This window comes from Cibotium barometz, chromosome 1 (assembly GCF_041138505.1).
Source record: "Cibotium barometz isolate CiBa-2024 chromosome 1, ASM4113850v1, whole genome shotgun sequence".
Taxonomy (NCBI): domain Eukaryota; kingdom Viridiplantae; phylum Streptophyta; class Polypodiopsida; order Cyatheales; family Cibotiaceae; genus Cibotium; species Cibotium barometz.
The window spans coordinates 1,630,386-1,653,833 of NC_141046.1; the positions used below are offsets into that span (position 1 = coordinate 1,630,386).

General features: G+C 44.6%; 1 protein-coding gene across 2 annotated transcripts in view; it reads right to left on the reverse strand.

Moving 5' to 3' along the window:
* Positions 1–23,448, reverse strand: part of LOC147641508 (Transducin/WD40 repeat-like superfamily protein) — a 71,237-nt gene that overhangs the window by 36,252 nt on the left and 11,537 nt on the right. For both annotated transcript variants that reach the window (XM_086784388.1, XM_086784472.1), the window contains one exon: positions 2,802–2,920. In XM_086784388.1, coding sequence (XP_086640514.1) covers positions 2,802–2,920 — 119 coding nt within the window. The remainder of the gene's footprint in view (positions 1–2,801; positions 2,921–23,448) is intronic.

Genomic DNA, 23,448 nt, shown 5'->3' on the forward strand with positions numbered 1-23,448 from the left:
GAGAGAATCGACACTGGACAGGCTATGCACTGCTATGCGCAACCAGGTGGAAAAATGAGGATTTCTTTTTGCTATTTTTTATCTCCACACGTGAGCGTGACTACCAGGTTCAATAATGATTTGGGGCTTTTTTTTTTATCATTCGAAGATTGAAGTGCTCGCTGTTTGAAGGGCATTTTTTTAAATCATTCGAAGGGCTTTTTTTTATCCACCCCTGGCGCCGCCCTCGATAAAGATTTTAAGGCTTTTTTTATTCTTCGATCTGCCCTCCCGGTCCTTTTTTGCTCATTTTCGTTGGGAGTCGGGGATCGCATTGTCTAGGTGCTGTTTTTATTTGGCCTGCCTGCCACGTGGCTTGAGACCCACGAAACGGCTCATTAATGGCCTAGGAAACGTTTCTCTCCAACCAGAACGCCGGGAACTCGCCGTTTCCGGCGGACGGAAACATTTCTGCAAGTGAAACGCGTTTCAGTCCCAGCACTGCACGAGACAGCGTTTCTTCTCTCCAAAATGGGCGTTTCCCACGTTTCCCGTAACTATGGTCTGTCTGCCTGCCGACAGGGTTCCATGACCCCAGTTGAGGTTGATGCTGATGATGATGAGATGATGTTGATCCTACGCTGTAGATCATGCTGATGAAGATGATGATGTAGGTACTGATGTTGATGCTTCTGATGCTACTGATGATGACATTATATGCTGTCCTAACTGCTGCACTGATCAAGGATTAAGAATGTTCATGCCGAAGATTAGCCATGGCACGGGTGTGCACGTGACAGTGGCAGCACCACAGCCCTGCCCAGTACCTCCACCTGGCTCTCCAGGCTGTCACTCGTGTTTATATATCAAGGGTATACCCTGGACCGGCCATTGAACTTGCTTATGTTCACTGAGCTTTGTAGAAAAGTGCCAGCTGATTACATGCACCTAGTAAATATGATGATATTTAAAGGGGACATATATCTGGAGCAGCCAATATATATACACAAATCAACATATTTCACCCAATGGTCTCTAATTACCATGCATGGTGTGCCATTTTAAGGAATTCGTCTGCAAAGACTGATGCAGAGCGAATCACATGCTCCCAGCACAAAGGCCTAACCCTCTTTCTGCCCTGAGATTGATACTAGCTAAAAAGGGATCATAGGATATTCATCTGCTGTCTGGATTTATACACACATTGGTGTTCTTTCCATTTTTTAATTTCCTTTTCATGGCACCATTGTATTACTTATGGTCTCATAGACCCCTGGGTCTTTCGTAGACATAATATCACTTTTTTTCATGATTTCTTTTTCTTTCTTTCTACCCCTTTATATGCCGATTTTAACAATAAATGTGTTGTTATAAACTCCAAATATGAGCTTCCGTGTATATTCATTTCTATGCTTGTGTAAACGACTGCAAATTTCATATCTAATCTGAGTAGATAAATCTGGTCGCTAAGCATGACATCGTACAGGGCATTGACAAATCTGTTGCACTTATGTTCAAGTAAATGTTCAAATCCATGAACACTCTCATATCCAAGTAACCAATGACTAGAGCTCTTATCCAGAAATACCTTTGGTGGCCGTTACCAACAAAACTGATTCATGGGAACAAACCACACCCAAGGGGCATCATAAGTACATGGTCATTCGACCAATCTATACACCTAGCCCAAGCACCAATGTCCCGTACCACTAATATCCATTATCTGAGTGTCCAGCTAGAGATAGATTTTTGAGACATTATGGGTTAGCCTAATCCCTAGCAATTAAATCACTTGGACAACTTATTACATCAACTATGCAAGATTCCTATAGTATTTTAAAGATTCCATTTTCAAAGTTGGAAAGATTTTGAGGATAAAAAAGACTAACACGCTTATAATTCCTTCAACTTCAACTTGTATACATAACAGACCACAGTCGCTCAGCATCATAGGAGAGGTAAAGCATCAATGAATGACAAAAAGTAATAGGCAACACGAAGATGGGGTTTCGTTTTCCACAAAACTAGTGCCCTTAATCACGTCCTTATGTGGGTCACACTCGGACACGCTCATGATGTTTGTTTCTAATCTTTTTGCCAGCAAATACTCCACAAGGAAGGGCAAGGGAATCCACGACAGAGGACAAGAGAAGGAAAAGGGTGATCAAACTCACTAAAGATATCTAAGCATATATGGGGTCTTTAGGGCTTTCTTGAATGGCTTGAGATAACTTGTCACCATAGATGAGCTTGAACTAGTCAAATTCCATCATAGCTACGTGACACTTTATCTGATTCAAGCGCCCCTATCAAGCAATATTCCCCACATTTTGTTGTCTGGATATCCTTCCTAAATTCTCCTACTGATTTCCCACATTTGAACATCCAGGCTCAAATCTCTATGTCAACCATCTTTCACGTTGTGTGACAGATGTAAGTGTTTACTTCACAAGCTGTTTCCTTGGTCTTCATCTACTACATCTATTGCATCATGTCACTATGTGGGAGATGAGGTCTTCCACATGCTAAAGAATGTTTTCTCATGGTATCTAAAAGTGCAACTTCTTTCAGCCAAAGAAAGAAATTCTACAATTAGATTTGTTCGTATTCCTTCAAATTGGGAATGTCTTCACAACGGAGTTAAGTCAAACTTGTGAGAAAAAGACAGTGGTTTCCTCAGCATAATACTTTCTACAAGAACTAAAAAAGTAAAACTTTAGCGAACAAACCCTAACAAAACAAAATTTAGAATCCCTTTCCTTGCTGATTGAAAATAGCCCAAGAAGTAAGTTGTGATGCATACAAGACTATGTAGTTGCTACCTGCAATTCTGTGATAAGTTGGGCTGCCTTCCAATCCATAATTGCTATATGACCTTTCCTTCCTCCAAGAACTAAGTACCGCCCATTGCGTGTATAGTCTAACATGTAGGGTCCCAAAACTGCAAAACCATAAAGCAATGAATCCCTTCTATAATAAGTAAGCACTTGATATCGCCAAACCAACAAGAATATCAATACAAACTTTGAGGCATTTAGCATGCCCTTCAAAAAGCTAATTATCAATTATGTTAACACACGAAAAAGGGCCTCGTTCTGAGCAAAAGTATGTCTAAGATCATGCTTTCACATCAACATGATGCCATATGCATCACGCATCAGTATGCAGATCAGGAGTAGTGGGAAGAAGTGAAATAGTATCACAGAAAGATGAGAAAGTTTCGGGTAATTTGGTGAGGAGCCGATGAACAAAGCCTTCCTCAGTAGCCTTGATCCCCAAAGAGATCAACTACTTCTGGATGGTAACAAACTCCATGATGGAATCCATGATGTTGGCAATATCGGAGATCTTCAAGTTGGCATGTTGATTCTGTCACATGCACTCTGCACTGTAGTGCAAGGTGACAAGATGGCTCATCAACATCAATGCAACATTGTACAGTATTAGCACCCTTTAGGATGATAATTGTCGTACGCCGTGACCCCATTGTAATCCTCAATCCAGGATAAATCAGGCACGAGCTACGTAGGTCATTCCTCAACCATAGTGTCAAATCCCCACGGATCTCCTCGTGATCGTTCTTGGAACGAGACTCGAATCCTGCAAACAAACGAATAAACAACAAGGGGGGGTGTAGGCCTGACTCACCTCCCAACCATGACAGCCGTGGGCAAGCCCACAGTCTTGGCTGTCCCCACCGAGCCACGAGCTGAGCTAACTAGGTTGACGTACCGACAAATCTCGTCCTCGCGACGTCCCATACCGCCACGAAGCTGCCCTCGCGGGCCTCGAGATTGCTGCCGGCCTCGGTGCATAAAGCAGGTGCACGTCTGCACTAGATCCAGGCTCCAAGACCATAGAGCTCTCACAAACTCGCGAGACTCTCTATATCCCAATAACTAACCTTGGCCACCCTTTTATAGGCTCTTGGCCGGTCATCGGGCGTCCACACTTGGGCGCCCGCCCATCCATACTTGGGTGTCCACCCGTTAGTATATCCCTAACTCAGCTCGTCAATCAGCCTGCCTAGCTCCAAGCTTCCCCAAGCCTCGAAACTAGTCTTGCGTGCATGTAGCACACGGTAGATACACACTGTGCACATGACATACTCCCCTTCCTCTAAGAGCTCACTCCTGAGCTCGGTAAAAAGCCAGGGTAATCTCTCTAAAGAGTAGTCAATGTCTCCCATGTAGCGTCCTCCTCAACACGATCCTTCCACTTGATCTTGTATTCCGTGATAAGCGTATTACGTAATCTTCTTTCACGAAATCCAAGAATCTTTTCAAGTTCGTGCGGAACAAATGTCGTGTCCTCGACATCTATAATTTCTTGAGGAGTAACTAACTGATCTGTTCCATCCAGTACTTCCTTAAGTCTACTGACATGAAATACAAGATGAACTTTCACATGAGAAGGCAAATCCAATTCATATGCAACTGAACCAATCCGTCGTGTAACACCAAATGGTCCACAGTATCTAGGGAATAATTTCGAAGATCGACCTGTCCGTAAAGTCTCGGAATCTTTCGGAACTCGCAAATACACCATCGTTCCTTCAGAGAACTCTCTGGGTGAACGATGTCTATTAGAATAAAACCTATCTCGGTCTTGAGCACTTCTAATAGATTCCTTCAGTCTGGCCATCAGAGTGAGGATGATCAAAGGAACTCAAATTCAAAGTTGTTTCCAACTTCTCAAAAACAAGTTTCCAAAAATCACTCGTAAACTTAGAGTCCCTATCACTGACTATGTCCGGCGGTAACCCGTACAGTCTAAACAATTGCTCGATAAATTGCCGTGCTAATTGCGTAGCTGTAACAGTCTTCCGGGTCGGTAAAAATCTAGCCATTTTTGTCAAGCGATCTACCACAACCCAAATAGAATCGTGGCCTTGATGTGTTCTTGGCAATCCGGTAATAAAATCCATGGAAATAAAAAGTGCGTTTCACTAACGATAGTGTCCTGTGTACCCCAGGGTGTCCGGCAGAAGGGGCGTCGTGACACTCCTTAAGAATCTTGGAAAGAATCTTGGACCTAATGTCCAGGACCTGTGGTACACAAATTTTGTCATTACGGAATAGTAAACCATTCCGAATCATGCACTAGCCTCCTGCAGCCTGAATGGTAGACTGCTCAGTCATCGAGTCTTGGTCAATCAATGAGCTCCCGTCCTAGATCTTCTGCCAAAATGGACCAAAATAACTATCAGTCCTACAAAGCCCTCTCAATGACTGAAATAAGTTAGTAGAAATCCCGATGAAACATTTCCTGCATATCTTGCAAAAAATTACGTGCTACATCATGCTGAAGTCCTGAGAATCCTACTGTAACAGGTGATCGTATTCACCTCTCTAATTCGACTAAGCGCATCTGCAATACTATTCATGGACTCTTTCCGATAACGGATCTCAAAATCAAAATCTTGCATTAACTCCGCCCAACGAGCTTTCCTTCCTCTCAAATCATCCTCATCACACACATACTTGATTGACTGATGAATCATCAGCTCAATCCATCTCTAGTGATCTTGTGTCCCAAGTAAATGATTTCTGTCATAAAGAACTCACATTTACTCAACTTAGCATATAGTCGATTATGTCTTAAAATAGATAAGACAATCGTGAGGTGTCTGACATGATCCTCAAGAGTACGGCTATATATCAAAATATCATCCAGGAACACCACCACAAATTTCCCGAAATGTTCACGAAAAAGATCGTTCATCATTTGCTGGAAAGTGGCTGGAGCATTGGTTAGCCCAAAAGGTAATACGAGAAACTCGTAATGGCCATATCTAGTCCGAAAGACGGTTCTTTCGACATGCCTTTCATGAATACGTATCTGGTGATAGCCAGTACGTAAATCCAGTACGTAAATCTATCTTCGTGAAATATTTCGCTCCTGCTAACCGGTCATGATCTAGGGAGAGAATAACGGTTCTTAATGGTCAGCTTGTTCAATCTCTTGTAATCTATACACATTCTTCAGGTGTAGTCGTTCTTTCTCCTAAGCAACACAGGTGCACCCCAAGGTGATTTACTTGGACGGATCTGGCCCATCCTCAAATAATCTTCGAGTTGTTTAGCCAACTCATCTTCATCAGCTTGGCTCATCCTCTAAGGTAAAATACTGACAGGATGAGCACCAGGGATGAAGTCAATACGATCATCTACTGCCCGTTCAGGTGGTAAACCCTATGGCACTTCCTTAGGAAATATGTCTTGAAACGAACCAAGTATCTTCTGTAATTCTTTGCTTTCAAAAACACTTAATTTATTTACATCCAAGGAAGGGATGAGAAAGGAAGAAAGTGGAATCGATACACAATGGAAAGCGGTATACAAAGAAGAATCCATTATATTTCCAAAATCAATTGTATTTACAAGAGGTCCCTGAGAGGGATGAATACAATCACCTAAAATACTATACTTGGTGTCCCTATGCTGAAAAGAAAAAATATGACTAGACCAATCTATCTGGACTTCAAGAGTCTTAAACCACTCAATCCCTAATAACAAGTCTACATTTTCTAGATGCATTACATAGCATTCCAAAGTATCTTTGTAGTCCTGAATCTTGGATTGGAAACATCTCCACCTTTTGATCCCAAACTTGCCTTCCCGCAAGGCGTACCTCATAGGTATGATTGTTGGTTGTCGTATCAAGACTCAATTTCTGCACAAGTTGTGTGAGCTACCAGGGTAGAGAAGAATGTGAATCTTATGGTCATTCACTTCTCCATAAACTCGGAGAAGATCATGCAAGCCAAATACTTTAGAATTGAACAGACAATCAGAACAAGTACTAGGGCGAGAAAGTACAGTAATTGACGTACATGTCAAAGCAAATGGTTAGCTGCCTTTGGCTTGGGTCCTGCGTTTGTCTTGGCTCTTTTGCTTTGGGCACTCATTACGCATGTGTCCTTTTTCTTCGCAAATAAAACAACATCCTTCCTTCTTGAGCTTTAAAGCCCTAAGGAGTCGTTTCTTCTTCGCTGGTGTCGAACTTGAGCTCTTCGAAGGTTGGTCCGAAGACTTTCCTTCTGTCGTGTTAGCCATAGGTGCGGAGAACTTTCGTTTATGCTTGTTCCCCTACTCGGTAACGGGTTTCGACTTGGAAGAGACCATTGTATCATCATAGATACGAGCTGAATCAATGGCCTCGTCCAATGTTTTGCATTTGTTATTTTTTACCTGTAAACGGTATGAGTCTGGTAAACCAGCTACGAAAAACCCCAAAAGAGTAGTGGGATCCATCTTTGTAGCTTTCATCTGCAAGTCCCTAAACTTCTGGAGGTAGACCTCATAAGTGAGGTGCTGCGAGGTCATGGTCAAAGCTAAAAACCGGGCAACAACATTGAAGACAAAACAGGGTTAGGGTTAGGGTTTACAGAAAGCAAACAGGCGTGGAAACCAAGGTGAAGGAGTGAACACGACTGCTGTACTCTTCAATGATAAAAAAAGTGAAGTACAAGCCACATGATAGTGACCCCTAAAGGATAAGTGTTCACATGTCCGGCCATAAATGTGCCGGGTGGACCAAAACACTTATAAACTGCATATAAGTGAAAATGAACTAAACTGGGGGGAAAAACCTCCACTAACTGAAGTAAAAAGTGCCCCAGTAACCTACTGATGATCACTAGCACTCCTCTGGGTGCATACACAGCATAAAACCCAACAAACCCCCCTGGAGTGATATGTGATCACTGTACATCATCCACCAAAAGGAAACAAATTCAAAGCATTGCGGAATGCTTCAAATTTCGGACGTGGTAATGCCTTGGTGAAGATGTCTGCCACATTCTGATCTGTAGGACAGTAGATCAGACTGATATCTCCTGCCTGGAGTCTCTCCCGAACAAAATGATAGTGAATCTCAATGTGTTTCGTGCGAGCATGAAACACAGGATTCCTGGCCACAGCAATGGCACTCTGACTATCAGTATAGATAGGTGTAGGCTCCTCCACTGAAATATCCATATCAGTCATAAGACAACGCAGCCAAACACACTCAACAGTAGTAGTGTAGGCTGCTCTGTACTCTGCCTCACAAGATGAAGTGGCCACTGTGGTCTGTTTCTTGCTTAGCCAAGAAATGCATAAAGCGCCAAGGAAGAAACAATTCCCACTAGTGGAATGTCTGGTATCAAAATCACCAGCCCAATCTGAATCACTGTAAGCATGTAACTGCATGTCACCCCACTCAGGATAAAGCAACCCAAGAGACAAGGTACCCTGCAAATAACGGAATACACGCTTCACAGCTTGCCAATGTGACAACCGTGGGCTGTGCATAAATCTGCTCAACTGAGAGACTGCATACTGAATATCTGGCCTTGTATTACACAAGTAAATGAGGCACCCAACAGCCTGAGCATATGTAGTGGCATCAAAGGAAACACTGTCATCTTGTAGTGACAGTTTCATCCCAGGCTCCATAGGAGTACTAATAGGCTTGCAATCCTGAAATTTAAACTTCTCCAGAAGTTTAGCAACATAACGTGATTGCAACAACCCAATGCCTCTGTTATCCTGCACAAACTGTATGCCCAAATAGTAATGTACAAGGCCCAAGTCAGACATGTCAAATGTCTGTTGCAGTATCTCCTTAAAAGCTGCAATTTTGTCATCATTTGATCCCATGAGCAAGAGATCATCCACATAAAGACTGATGACCAGCAGATCTGTCTCTTCTTTCTTCACATACAAAGTGGTCTCTGATGGACTGTTCACAAATCCCTGAGTGAGTAGAAAAGCATCTATTTTTGCATACCAAGCTCGTGGAGCTTGTTTCAAACCATACAAGGCCTTTTTCAGCCTGCATACTTTCCCCTCATGACCATGTTCTGCAAATCCCATGGGCTGAAATACATATACTTCCTCCTCGAGGTCCCCATGTAGGAATGCAGTCTTTATGTCCAACTGGTGAACAACCCAACCACGATGTGCAGCCAATGCAATGACACACCTAAGTGTCGACATACGGGATGTAGGAGCAAATGTCTCCTCATAATCAATGCCCTTCTTCTGTGCATAGCCCTTTGCAACTAGACGGGCTTTGTACCTGTCAATGGATCCATCTGCATGTCTTTTCAACTTATAGACCCATTTAGTACCAATGGCTTTCTTGCCTTTGGGCAGATCAACCAAATCCCATGTTTGATTCTTTTTAATAGAATCAATCTCATTCTGCATGGCTTTGTTCCAATGCACATTATCTCGTGCATCCACAAATGAATCAGGCTCATCATCATCCTGTAAACTGGCTGCCATAACCAGATTCAAATCCATGATGTGTGCATGCTCATTGGTCCTTGTCTCCCTACGAGTACGACCAGCAAGAGGACCCTCTAAATGGCTGTCCTGTAATGTCCTCAAATACCATCTAGGTATATGTCTGACCTGTGGTGCCTGCTGTCCCATATTTGGTTCAGCTTCTGGCTGATTTGGCTGCTGAATTTCTGCACCACCTACATCATTTGCTGGCTGTCCAGTACCCTCATAAGTTGGATCACCAACTGTGGAATGAAACTCCATGGGTAGTAGACCTTCAAACACATCATTTTCAGCCTGATTTGCCTCATAACCAGCCATGGATAATTCTGATTTTTCATCAAAAATCACATCCCGACTGATGAATATCTTCCTGGATAGTGGGTCATATAACCTGTAGCCCTTGCTCTCACGGCTATACCCAACAAAAATGCATTTTGTGGCTTTATCATCAAGCTTCCTCCTTAACTCTTTGGGTATGTGTGCATAAGCAAGACACCCAAAGATACGAAAATGCGATACAGAAGGCTTGCGGCCATGCCAAGCCTCAAAAGGAGTAATAGAAACCAATGCCTTTGTGGGACATCGATTTAAAATATGACAAGCACACATTACTGCTTCCACCCAAAAGATATGTGGTAGTCTTTTTGCCTTCAGCATACATCTGGCCATCTCCATGAGTGACCGATTTTTCCTTTCTGCAACCCCATTCTGCTGTGGAGTGTAAGGAGTAGTATACTGATGTTTTATACCTCTACTCCCAAGAAAGGAATTCAGTACATGTGACATATATTCCCCCCCTCGGTCAGAACGGAGAGTCTTCACCTTGCATCCTGACTCTGTCTCAGCAAGTGCTACAAAGGCCAAAAATGCATCATATACCTGTGATTTCTGTGTCAAAGGATAGACCCAGCATATACGAGAGAAGTCATCAATAAATGTTGCAAAATAAAAGCAACCACCTAATGACTTTGTCTGCATGGGACCACAAAGATCACTGTGTATAAGTTGCAACTTTGCAGTTGCTCTTAGAGCCTGATCACGTGGGAAGGAAAACCTGTGCATTTTTCCCAAAATACATCCTTCACAAATGTGATCTGGAGGCTTCTCCATGAGAGGTAGATCTGTAAACATATTATGTCGCTGCATAAGCATAAGACTACCAAAATTTACATGCCCCATGCGAGCATGCCATAACTCCGCATCAACCATAGCTGGAGTAAGAGTGAATGCATGATAAGCAGACTGATCCACTGGCTGAAATGCATCCAACTCATAAAGTCCATGACATAATGTACCAGTAAGCATCAAGGTCAAGGCATTTGCTTTGTCTCTGACCATGCATTTATCATCATCAAAGTGGACTTGCATTCCACAATGTGCTAAAGAAGAAATGGACAACAAATTCTTCTTTATCCCTGGTACATATAAGGCATCTGTAAGGCGGAGAATGGAGCCATCAATGGCTGTAAGCTGAATCTCCCCAATGCCACACACTGGATATGAAGCATTGTTGGCACACTGAACAGTTTTGCCAACAGGGGCAGGGCCAACATGACTAAACAAATCCCTGCGAGATGTGATATGCTTTGAGGCACCACTATCAAAATACCAAGTACATGCATGCTCTGTCAAACTGAGTGCCTGTGAAGACCAAGAGGCATCATAGCTGCATGTAAAAAAACAGTAATCCCTGTCCTCAACAAAAGAAGCAGTCTCTGGAGGAGCTTTAGGAGCATCATTAACAGACATCCCAGCTTCCTTTGCCTTCTCTTTGGCAATCCTCTTCCTACATTCCGTGATGTAGTGACCTGGCTTCTTACAGTAATGACATTTGCCCTTCTTCTTGGGCTGTCCATCACCTTTCTTGGTATCCTGTGAAGAACCACCATCACCTGAATTTTGATTTGCACTCTTTGGCTGAAATTTCCCTTTCCCCTTTTGACCTGTAGTAAATGCTTGTTCAGCATTTGTGTTCATATTCATATTCTTCCTCATTTGCTCCTCTTGTAGTAAGAGAGCAACAAGTTCCTGATACTTGAGGGGTTCAACAGCATTCCTCATGCTGAGGTTCAAAGAGGTATGGAAAGCCAAGTAAGATCTTGGCAAAGAGTGCAAGATGGTGGACACAAGCTGTGTCTCAGGAATAATCTCATCCACATTGATGAGTTGCTCTCTCAAATCCTGCAGCTTGTTTAAATGGCTAGACATATCATCTCCTTCATTCATTTTCTGATTTTCCAGCTCTCTTTTCAAAAATGAGATCCTAGCCTCATTACGAGCAGCATACATCTGCTCCAAAGTCACCCATGCATTCTGTGAAGTGCCAGCTGAACGAATATGAGGTATAATGGACCTCTGAACTGACAATGCAATGAGTGACAAAGCTTGCGCATCCCTGGCATCCCATGTCTTTTGAGCATTTGTTCTCTGAACAGGCAATGGCTGTCCTGGAGCCTGTACCTGTTGTCCTCGTCCACGAGCACCCCCTTGGGGAGGAGTCTCTGGAGCCAATAGACCTGGACGTGGTTCATCACCACTAACAAAATCCCAAAGACCTTTTGCCACAAGCACATTTTTCAGCATAAAACTCCACAAGGAGTAGTTCGTGCCATCCAATTTGTCTTCCTTAGACAAATATGTGAATACATCACTTTGCAGTTGATTTGCCATTATGCTTTACGCACAATGTTGTACCTGTTTACCAAAAAACCCAATAGCAAAAACCCTGATAACAACTGTACTCCACTGAATACAGTTCACCCAAATCTGCCTGCACTCTCAATCCTCTGAATGTGCAGCTTAATGCACCAATGACTGAGTAGAGCAGCAAATGGCGTACACAATGCCAAAATGCCCAAATTTGCTGCACCCAAACTGTGCAAAAATCTGTATATTTTCTTGCTAGAAAATCTGCCTGTTGTGCCTGTATATTTTTCACAGAGAAAAAATAAGAATGCCCAAAACTCAAAACCTGTAATGCTTACCGGCTGAATTTGCAATACGTATGAGTTGATTGTTGTACTCGTAGACTGTTGTACTGTGCAGGTAATGTACGAAAGCAGTCCTCTGTAAGCAAGCAAGTACAGTACGGATACTGAGGCGACCACAATACTGAAGGCGTCGCACAGCTGCAGGCGGCGATGTACTCAGCTGGTACTGTACGGAGCACTGTATTGAACAGTGCGAACAGGTACACACAAGGTACTGTATTGAAGGCGACTAGGCACAGTAGGTACAGGCGCTGACAAGTGCAGTACAGTACTACGCTGTCTTGTACAGTTGGCGCAGGCAGGTGACAGACGGCACTTACAAGCGTATGGCTGCACAGTTGACTGTCGGCGCTGTTGGTGGCTGGTACAAGCACGCTGAGGTTGTAGGCGGCGTGCTACAGGTGGCGCTCAGGTACACGGGCGCTACAGGTGGCGCTCAGGTACACGTTGTACGGGCAGCAGCAACACAGAGCTTCAATGCTCTGCTAAAGTCGGCGCAGGCAGTGTACGTATGATGTACGGGTAGTGCTGAGCGCAGGCAGTGTACGTATGATGTACGGGCAGTTGATAAAGATAAATGTGTACAGCAATGGGCAAAGGCAAAGCTTCAATGGCTCTGATACCAATTGAAGACAAAACAGGGTTAGGGTTAGGGTTTACAGAAAGCAAACAGGCGTGGAAACCAAGGTGAAGGAGTGAACACGACTGCTGTACTCTTCAATGATAAAAAAAAGTGAAGTACAAGCCACATGATAGTGACCCCTAAAGGATAAGTGTTCACATGTCCGGCCATAAATGTGCCGGGTGGACCAAAACACTTATAAACTGCATATAAGTGAAAATGAACTAAACTGGGGGAAAAAACCTCCACTAACTGAAGTAAAAAGTGCCCCAGTAACCTACTGATGATCACTAGCACTCCTCTGGGTGCATACACAGCATAAAACCCAACAAACATCATAATCATCCTCTTTCTTGAGGAATTCTTTTTTGAAGACGTCTTCGAATTGTGCCCAAGTTGTTGGCTTAGGGTTGAGTTCCTTCCACCAAAGCAAAGCTTTGCCGGACAGGAAACCTGCTGCTAACTGGATCTTCTTTCCATCATCATATAGATGAAACTGAAAGTGAACTTGCCACTTATGTAGCCACGTGTCCACGATCTCCTTGGTGCGCTGCTTTTGCTCGCCCCCGAACGGTTCCGGAGTAATGTTGGAGCCTAAAGCTGAAGCCAAGGTATCCATACCCGATAGAGTAGTGGTCAATAGAGCGATGGAGTTTTGCAATGCTTGCATCTGGGCTGCGATTTGTGCCTGACGTTCCATCGAAGAAGCTTCGAGAGCTACTTTGAACTCTTGGAAATCTGATTTTGACACAAAATCGTCAAAAACATCGGCATCGGTACCTTCCATAGCCGGCAAGCCTTCACGTTCCACAAGGGGCTCCAACTCCGATTCTTGGGTCGACATCGTGAAGAGGGTACGCGGAGAGAAAATTTGATCTTTGCACGATAAAAGTACGAGTGAACTTGAGAGCTTGAGAGCTTGAAAACTTGAGAGATGTGTGGCAAGAAGCCCACTTAAGGGAGTCTATAAAGGTTTCTACAAAAACTAAAAGCCCCCAAAAGCTATCTTTGGCTTTTGCTTTTGTGTTTATATATATATATATATATATATATATATATATATATATATATATATATATATATATATATTCAATTTTCTAAAAAAAATAAAACACCTTTGAAACCTTGAAGGAGGAGACTGTTAAACTTTTTTTTTTAATTTAAACTAAAAAAAAACGAAAGCCCAAAAAAAAAGACGTGTGCTTTCCTTGTTTTTTTTTTTCTCTTTCCTCCTGGATTAGTGCTGCTTGTGTTACCCACCGAGCTACAGGCGTGCTTTTTTCTTGCCGTCGGCCACCTCGCCTGTCGGCTGCTGTCGTCACGCGTACAAGCGCCTTCCGCTAGCTTTCCTACCGGAGCCTTCGCGCCACTCTGCACCTGCAACAGCCCCTTGTAGGCCTGGCCACAAAGCCACGTAGGCCTAGACGCCTGCATCGCTGGGCCTGGGCGCTGCCTGGGCTGGCTACGCAGGCCTGGCCGCCTGGCTACGCAGGCCCATGTGCCCGCCTACCAGCCTCCGATAGCCAACCAACATCACCCGCCAACGCACAAACCTGCCAGCGTATCCACCTTCTCACACGTGCTCTCTCTCTCATTCGCAAAAAGCAAACCATGCTTTTTACTCACGAGACTCTCTATATCCCAATAACTAACCTTGGCCACCCTTTTATAGGCTCTTGGCCGGTCATCGGGCGTCCACACTTGGGCGCCCGCCCGTCTATACTTAGGTGGCCGCCCGTTAGTATATCCCTAACTCAGCTTGTCAATCAGCCTGCCTAGCTCCAAGCTTCCCCAAGCCTCGAAACTAGTCTTGCGTGCGTGTAGCACACGGTAGATACACACTGTGCACATGACACATAGTGAGTCAATCAGGCAGTCAAGTCCCTTAACCCACTTGAAGAGATTCATTCATGCATGTAGAGTCAGTAGAAGCCTTAGGGTTTGCATCAGCTCATGGTTGCATTTTGCATATCATCCATCCCATAGACACATAAGACTACATAGACCATGGCAGAGGCATCAGAATATTACTCAGTATTATTTCAATATTTTTTCCATATTTTATAGCATTTAATTGGCATTTTTACCATATTTATCCATTTATACAGGAGATGATGCAGTCGGCCAGCTCTGTAGCCAGCCGACCAGCATCAAAAGTGCATATAAATAGTTCAACATTGCACCCTTCACTCATTCATATCATTATTCAGCAATCAAGCCATCAACGCTTGGAGCCTTCAGCCCAAGGAGCATAAGCGATTGAAGCATTCAACACCTCAGCCCTCAGCGTTTCATCCATCAGCACCTAGGAGCATCAACACATGAGCATTCAGCCTTCATCCACCTAAACGCTGTAGGCATATGCTCACTTATGGTAGTGCTATGTGTGAACAGGGCTTGACCAAGGGCACTTTTTCCCATGTGGTTTTTCCCCTTGGACATCAAGTGTGAAAGGACACTCTAACATATAATATTTTGTACTTCTATATTATATGGATGTGGCACACATGCAAGGGTTGACTTGCATTTTGTGGATACCACACTTTTGGCTCTCTCTCTCTCTCTCTCTCATTTCAGTGTGTGAGCTTCTCTACCCTGCACCTAACCCTAATGTGCAAGTTTGTGTGTGTGAGTGTGTGAGTCCAACACCCAACATTTGGTATCAGAGCTGGGAGCTGGGAGCTGGCCTTGGAAATCTGCTGCTGGAAAAATTACTGCAAAATTCCGTCGACTGCGAATTTCCGTCGACATTGTGTTTTTCCGTCGACGGACGTCCGTCCGCCGGTTCCGTCCAGTTGCTCCACCGTCCAGCTGCCAGAGACGGGCGGCACTAGTGGGGAGCCCACCACCTCCGCCCAGCTCCCGGGCGGTTCCGCCAACTCCAGCCGGCGCCCGCTTCTGTCGCCGCCCAGCCCCCCTCCGCTCCGTCCCAACCTGACGTTCTGTTCCGTCCGACGTCTCCGTCTAGGCCGACTCCGTTCCAGTCGCCGTCTGCTTCCGTCCGACGTCTCCGTCTAGGCCGACTCCGTTTCAGCGCCCGTCTGCTCCATCGTCGACTCCAGGCGCCCGCACTGGTCCAAGCCCGCCGGCACACCCTGCCCGACTCCAGGCGCCCTCTGTTCGCTCCCAGCGCTACCCACGACTGCCTCGTGGTCTTTTGTTCGCCGCCTTCGCCTAGCTCATCGCAAGCGACTCCGGCTCCACTGCTTGCCCGCCTCCGTCTGACGACTCGCCCGACGCCTGCCCAGCACGACTATGACACGACGGCTGCCTTTGTTTCTGTTTTTCGCTGCAGTCGGGCCCAGGTGCAGCTAGCCTACGGCTGCCGCTCCGTCTTTCCTATTGGCTCCGTTAGCTCCAGTCTCAGCTCCCCAACATTCCGCCTGCTCGACTACCGTCCAACGTTTGCTCTCATCAGTCCTCTGCAACGTACAACACCCAACATTGGTTTGACTCCCTCCAACGTCTCCACCTGCAACGACTGGCCACCTGCAACGACACCTTGCCTGAAGGTATTTTTCTGTACAAATTTCTAGGTCAAATACAAAATCTGCAGCCATTGCAGGGCAGGTCATATGCCGATTTTGCAGACAATGAATACAATACAAATTGCAGATGAAATTTGGGGGTTTTTGAAATTGAGGTCAAAATCAGCAAATTGAACCTCTCTTATTTGCAGAAAATTGGGGGTTTTCAAAATTGAGGTCAAAATTGGCAAATTGAAGCTCTTACATTTGCAGAAATTTGGGGCTTTTCTGAAAATTGGCCAATTAGATGCACATTGAAGCGATTGGAGTGCATACAAATTGGGGATTTTCTGATTGGAGCATGTAATTGGGCATTACAGCTGCAATTTGTCGCGTATGTATACACATTGGGTGTAATTGGACAATTTGGTGCAGGTTTACACTTGCTTTGGTTTGCAGGCATACATTTGCACAGGACATTTGGTTGCCTGGCAGTGCACATTGGTGCTTGGTTTCCTTGCAGATATATTTTGTTGACATGGCACAGAATGCTACAGATGTATTTGGTGTGCTCACCCAGGAGGACAAGCTGGATGGATCTAACTACTCCCTCTGGAGTTTCATGATCCGTAATTTGCTGGTAGCCAAAGGGCTTTGGGGCATCGTGTGTGGTGATGACACACGCCCACATACCATTCAGCCAGCCACGCCTCAAAGGGGAGGTGCTCAAAGAGCTCCTGATGTAGATCCTGCTCCCACACAAGAGCAGAAGAGATGGGACTCTAGAGATGCACAGGCCATGTCATTGATAGCCCTTTCAGTAAAAAGGACTATTATTCCGCACATTCGTTCGTGCAAGACATCGAAGCTTGCATGGGACACATTGGAAGCAATGTATCAGGTACGCAACGAGGCAAGAGTTGCCTACTTGAAGAGGCAATTGGATCTTCTTTCTATGGATGAGGGTGACTCCATGGCAGATCATCTCACCAAAGTGAAAGATTTGCAGGAACAATTGCTCAACATTGATGAGGTTATCCCAGACAGACAGATGGTCACCAACACTCTTCATTCTTTACCGCCTTCCTACTTGGGCTTTCACACCTCTCTCAACCTCTCGATGAGAGGAGGTGGTGATCCCATCACTTTTGAAGAGCTCGTGGGTTTACTCTTGCAGGAAGAACAAACAAGAGCAAACTTATCGAGCAACCGTGGTGGAGAAAAGGCATTTACAGCCAAGGATAAGGGTAAAGCAAAGAGCTTTAAGCATGGGGGACAACAGTCTAGCAAGGCTGGTCATGGACAGCCCTCTTCTAGTGGTGAAAAGTCTGACAAAGGGGATGCAAACAAGCCCAAAAAGAAGGGCAAATGTCACTACTGCCATAAGCCTGGACACTACATCAGTGAATGTAGGAAAAGGATTGCAAAAGAGAAAAAGAAAGAAGCAGGCAATGCAGTAGCAGACTCTTCGGATGACAAAGCACAGCAATCAGCTAATGTAATCCATGAAGAGTACACTTTTTTGGTCACATGCACTAGTGACACACCAGGTGCTTCAGACACTGATATGTCTTGCATTGCATCTGACAGACAGAATGCATCATGGTATTTTGATAGTGGTGCTTCGAGCCACATCACTTCATGCAAAGATGTATTTCAGCACTTGGTTTATGCTTCAAATGGCCGCACTGTATCATGTGCAGATCATACCACATATCCAGTAAAGGGAATTGGTAATGTCATACTTATTGCAGCCAATGGTGCCAATATATGTATGAAAAATGTATTGTATGTTCCAGGAATAAAGAAAAATCTGCTCTCCGTCTCAGCCATAAACGACCAAGGTTTAAAGGTTGAATTTGAAGCTGGGAAGTGTTTGGTAAAAGACCCATCAAAGGGTTATGAAATAGTCACTTCTGGAACACGATACAAAGGCTTGTATAAGCTGGACAGCTATGACAAGCGCACTTATGATGCAAATACAGTGACTGCCCACACTCCTGCTATGCATGATGCAGAGCTATGGCATGCTCGTTTTGGGCATGTAAATTTTCAGAGTTTGATGCTTTTGCAGAAGCATCATATGGTTGATAATATGCCGCCTCTTGAGTCTCCGCCAAGACATGTATGTGAGGGGTGTATTTTGGGAAAGATGCATCGGAAACCATTCCCCAAAGATGGAGCTGTTAGAGCTGAAAGTAAATTACAGCTCATACATAGTGATGTATGTGGTCCAATGCGGACACCATCCATAGGGGGGCATCTTTACTTTGTCACATTCATTGATGACTACTCCAGGTTTGCTTGGGCTTACCCTTTGAAAGCGAAAGAAGATGTATTTACATGCTTTCGACACTTTGTAGCAATGGCTGAAAATATGTGTGCATGTTAAGTCCAAACACTTCGCTCAGATAGAGGTGGAGAATACATGTCAAATGCATTCAAGGATTATATGCTTCAAAAGGGCATCAAACACCAATGTACTGTGCCTTATACACCGCAGCAGAATGGTGTAGCTGAGAGGAAAAATAGATCTCTCATGGAGATGGCAAGATGCATGGTGAAAGCACAAAAGTTGCCTCACAAATTCTGGATGGAAGCTATAATGTGTGCAACTCATGTGTTGAACAGGTGTCCAACAAAAGCTTTGAAAACCATAACACCATTTGAGGCTTGGTATAGCCGAAAGCCAACAGTGGATTATATGCGTACATTTGGGTGTTTGGCATATGCACATGTGCCAGAACAACTCCGAACAAAGCTTGATGACAAAGCAATTAAATGCATTTTTGTGGGCTACAGCAATGAAAGCAAAGGATACCGTCTTTATAATCCAACTACACGAAGGATTTTTGTGAGTAGAGATGTGGTATTTGCTGAAAATTCAGAACAGCCCATGGTCAGCTTGTATAAAAGCAATGATACAGGCTTACAGGACATGTTTGATGGACTTTTACCCATTGCAATTAGGGGCGATTCAGATCAGCCAGCCCCTACACAAGAAAATTCAGCCCCCTTCTGTGGAAGAAGTGGAAGATCTTGTCAGGGAAGAGCAAACAGCCATAGACACAGCCAAGTCAGTGCCAAGATGGTTGCTGAAAACTTCGCAAGAAAGCAAACTTGCAGCTCCACTCACAGGTAGAACAAGGGCTAGTTCCAGCCATGCTTTGAATGTACATCGTGGGGAGTCTGCATTCGCAATGGGTGGTCTCTTTGATTCAGAAGAGCCTTCTTCTTATGAAGAAGCACATGAGAATGAGCATTGGTTGCAAGCTATGCAAGCTGAAATTTCTTCTATCATGAAGAATAATACATGGGATCTTGTGGAATTGCCTAAAGGCAAGCATGTAATTGGCACAAAGTGGGTGTACAAAGTCAAAAGAAAGTCTGATGGTACTATTGACAGGTACAAAGCAAGACTTGTGGCTAAAGGCTACTCCCAGAAAAAGGGAATAGATTATGAAGAGACTTTTGCTCCTACTTCGAGAATGACCACAATAAGATCTGTGATTGCATTGGCTGCCCATAAAGGATGGAAAGTGCATCAATTGGATATCAAAACTGCATTCTTAAATGGGGATTTACAGGAGGAAGTATATGTAAATCAGCCCATTGGTTTTGTAGTTCCTGGTAAGGAACATAAAGTATGCAGGTTGCACAAAGCATTGTATGGGTTAAAGCAAGCTCCAAGAGCTTGGTATGATAAGATACATGCTCATCTAACCAGCCAAGGTTATGAGAATAGTCCAGCTGAAAGCACATTATATGTGAAGAAAACCAATGCCGATATTCTCATAGTCATCTTGTATGTAGATGACATGCTCATTACAGGTACAAGCAAAGCACAAATTTCAGATTTCAAAGCTGATTTGAAAGCTGAATTTCATATGTCAGATTTGGGGCCTTTACACTACTATCTCGGCATACAGTTTATGCATACAGATGATGGCATTGTTATGCAGCAAACTAAGTACATAAAAAGTTTGCTAAAAAGGTTTCAAATGGATGAATGTAAGCCCATTTCTACTCCAGTAGAATCAGGTGTACGGCTTACTATGCATGATATTGGAGAGCCTTTTGAGGCCGGCCTTTATAGCCAGGCAGTGGGATGCCTCATTTACTTGTGTAACACGAGGCCAGACATATCTTTTGGGGTGTCTTTGTTGAGCAAATTCATGCACAGCCCAGGCACAAAGCATTGGCAAGCAGTCAAACGCATTTTTCGTTATCTTAAGGGTACCCTGGATCTTGGTTTGTTCTATCCCAGGGGGGGCAGCTTGCAGCTTTATGCATACAGTGATTCAGATTGGGCTGGTGATTATGATACCAGGCAATCCACCAGTGGGAATTGTTTTTTTCTTGGCAGTTCATGCATATCTTGGTTGAGTAAAAAGCAACCCACTGTTGCTACATCTACTTGTGAGGCTGAGTACAGGGCAGTCTTTACAGCTACAGTAGATTGTGTATGGTTGAGGAAACTATTGGCTGATCTTCGTGAGTGTCAGCAGACACCCACCACCATGCTATGGCCGTGGCACGAAATCCAGTATTTCATGCACGTACCAAGCACATAGAGATTCATTATCACTATGTCAGAGAGAGGCTACATGCAGGGGAGATCAGTTTATCTTATTGCCCTACACAGGATAATGTTGCAGATCTATTCACAAAGGCTTTAACTAGAGAAAAGTTTGAAGCTTTCCGCAAAGCTTTGGGCTTACTCTCATACAGAGAGTGATCTGCTACCTTGTACAGGTTCACACTTCCACTACAGGGGGGATTTGTAGGCATATGCTCACTTATGGTAGTGCTATGTGTGAACAGGGCTTGACCAAGGGCACTTTTTCCCATGTGGTTTTTCCCCTTGGACATCAAGTGTGAAAGGACACTCTAACATATAATATTTTGTACTTCTATATTATATGGATGTGGCACACATGCAAGGGTTGACTTGCATTTTGTGGATACCACACTTTTGGCTCTCTCTCTCTCTCTCTCTCATTTCAGTGTGTGAGCTTCTCTACCCTGCACCTAACCCTAATGTGCAGGTTTGTGTGTGTGAGTGTGTGAGTCCAACACCCAACAAACGCATCAGCATACAGCATTCAGCCTTCAGATCACCTTGCGTTTTCAGCATACACACGGTTTTCAGCATACCTATCTTCATCGTTTTGCTACAGCACTTTGGTGAAGGTAAAATTCAGCATTCATTCACATCCTAGAAACAGTCCCAATCAGCCCATACCTCAGCCTCAGATTTGCAGCCTTCCCTCATTCCATTGGGAAGAGTGCATAGGCTCGAGATTGCTCATCATTGGTGCTTCTACAGCCGTGTTCAATTCAGCCTGATTCTTGGTCCTCCGAGATCTTGCGTTTGGCTTATCGTCAGTCCAAAGTCGGTCTCTTCAAAGTAATAAAGCAAATACTATTCCGGTAACGGGATAGGGACCCTTCAGTGGGTAATTCGGGACCCCACATACCGACGCCACACACTACCATCTACTTCAAACATAACATGGCAGACATATACACTGGCAGAGTAGAGGATGGGCTCCTACTCATGGATCCCCTGACACCTATGGATACCATTATAGCCCACAGCTGATATCACTTCTACACACGGCTGCATTACAGAGCTTCCCACATCGTGTCCGCATAAAGAGAGCCTTGGGAGCCATCACAGAGCAGGAGTCGAGGAGAGAGATGAGGAGACTTACTCGCCCCAAAAGGCGGGCCTTCACAGAGATACAAGAGCTAGAGATCTTCCATTTCTTCATGAGTAGAGATAACCCTATCTCATGGCGGCACTTCAGAGAGCCCCGGACACCGACACCCATTGCAGACCCACAGACATGGCACACATATGCAGAGGGCCTATACCATGCCCCACAGTAGCCACCTATACCTCAGATACAGGAGCCTCGACCTACCATAGCTAGCCTCTTTACCCACTCAATGGTAAAGGAAGCTATCCGCCGCCTACAGCATGGATGGGCCGCCAACCATATGGGCCTACAGGGTGAGCATCTCATATATGCAGTAGATTCTTTGGCTCCTTTTCTTGCACACCTCTTTAACAGGGCACTAGCAGAGGGTTTGCCTGCGGAGTGGACGATGCACACCATTGTGCCGATCCACAAAACAGGGGATATACTCGATCAGTGAAGTGCTAGGATACCTAAGTAGGATCCTAGAGAGTTCTGACCAGGTGATGCACGGGCTCGTGGTGGCTAGGACACCCATGCGTGCGTCGAGGAAGATTCGGATGGACTAAAAAGAATGACTTTTGTGAATCAAATTTTGATATTAGATCTCGTTGGTTGGCCAGCTGGTCTTCAACGGAGAGTCCAAATGACATATTTTGTAATACAATGGACTCAGAATTTTGGAGGATGATGATCAGTAATATTATGATTTTCATTGAAGGATTGTTTTAAAGACAGCCGATTCTGTTATAATGGCAATTTCATATTGGGTGTGTACGTGGTATGCCTACCTTAATTTTTGCATGAAACGCCGGCTAGGGGACCTGGGAACTCTTTTCCTCGGTACCCGGGCAAAACATAACCAAATCCTTATAAAGGAATCCCACCAATACAGTGGTCGAGCGGTTAGCTAACCCATGGGCCGGTTGAGGTTAGGCTGGATCGAGGGATTCCTACAATACCATTAAGCTACGATTAGTTACGTTAGTTAGATTAAGTCCTGAGAAGACCCTTGTTCTGTGGGATGGAATCAGCGGCTGTGCCTTATTAAAGAAGGAAAAAAGCGGTGATTCTATGGACCAAGTGCAAGTCTCTTCTTTGATCTGACCATGTGACTTCAGATTCGATCGGATCAGTTTGATTAGTTAAGACTTTGACCCGTTAGATTAATTCTCCCGTTTGAAGATTTTCCATGGAGGAATTGCCCGTGCCTTCCGGGCGAGGAAAGTTTTTCCAGGTTCGATTTCGGAGGAACCGCCAGGCTAGTCTCTTGTCCGGACATCTGTGGGCGAGGCCCCGAGTGTGGATCCCTGCTCCACGCGAGAGGCTGACGCTGCTTCCGCCGCCAACGCCCTCGGAGAGAGCACCGCGGAGGAGGGGCGGGGGCCTTACACTCAATGAAAACAA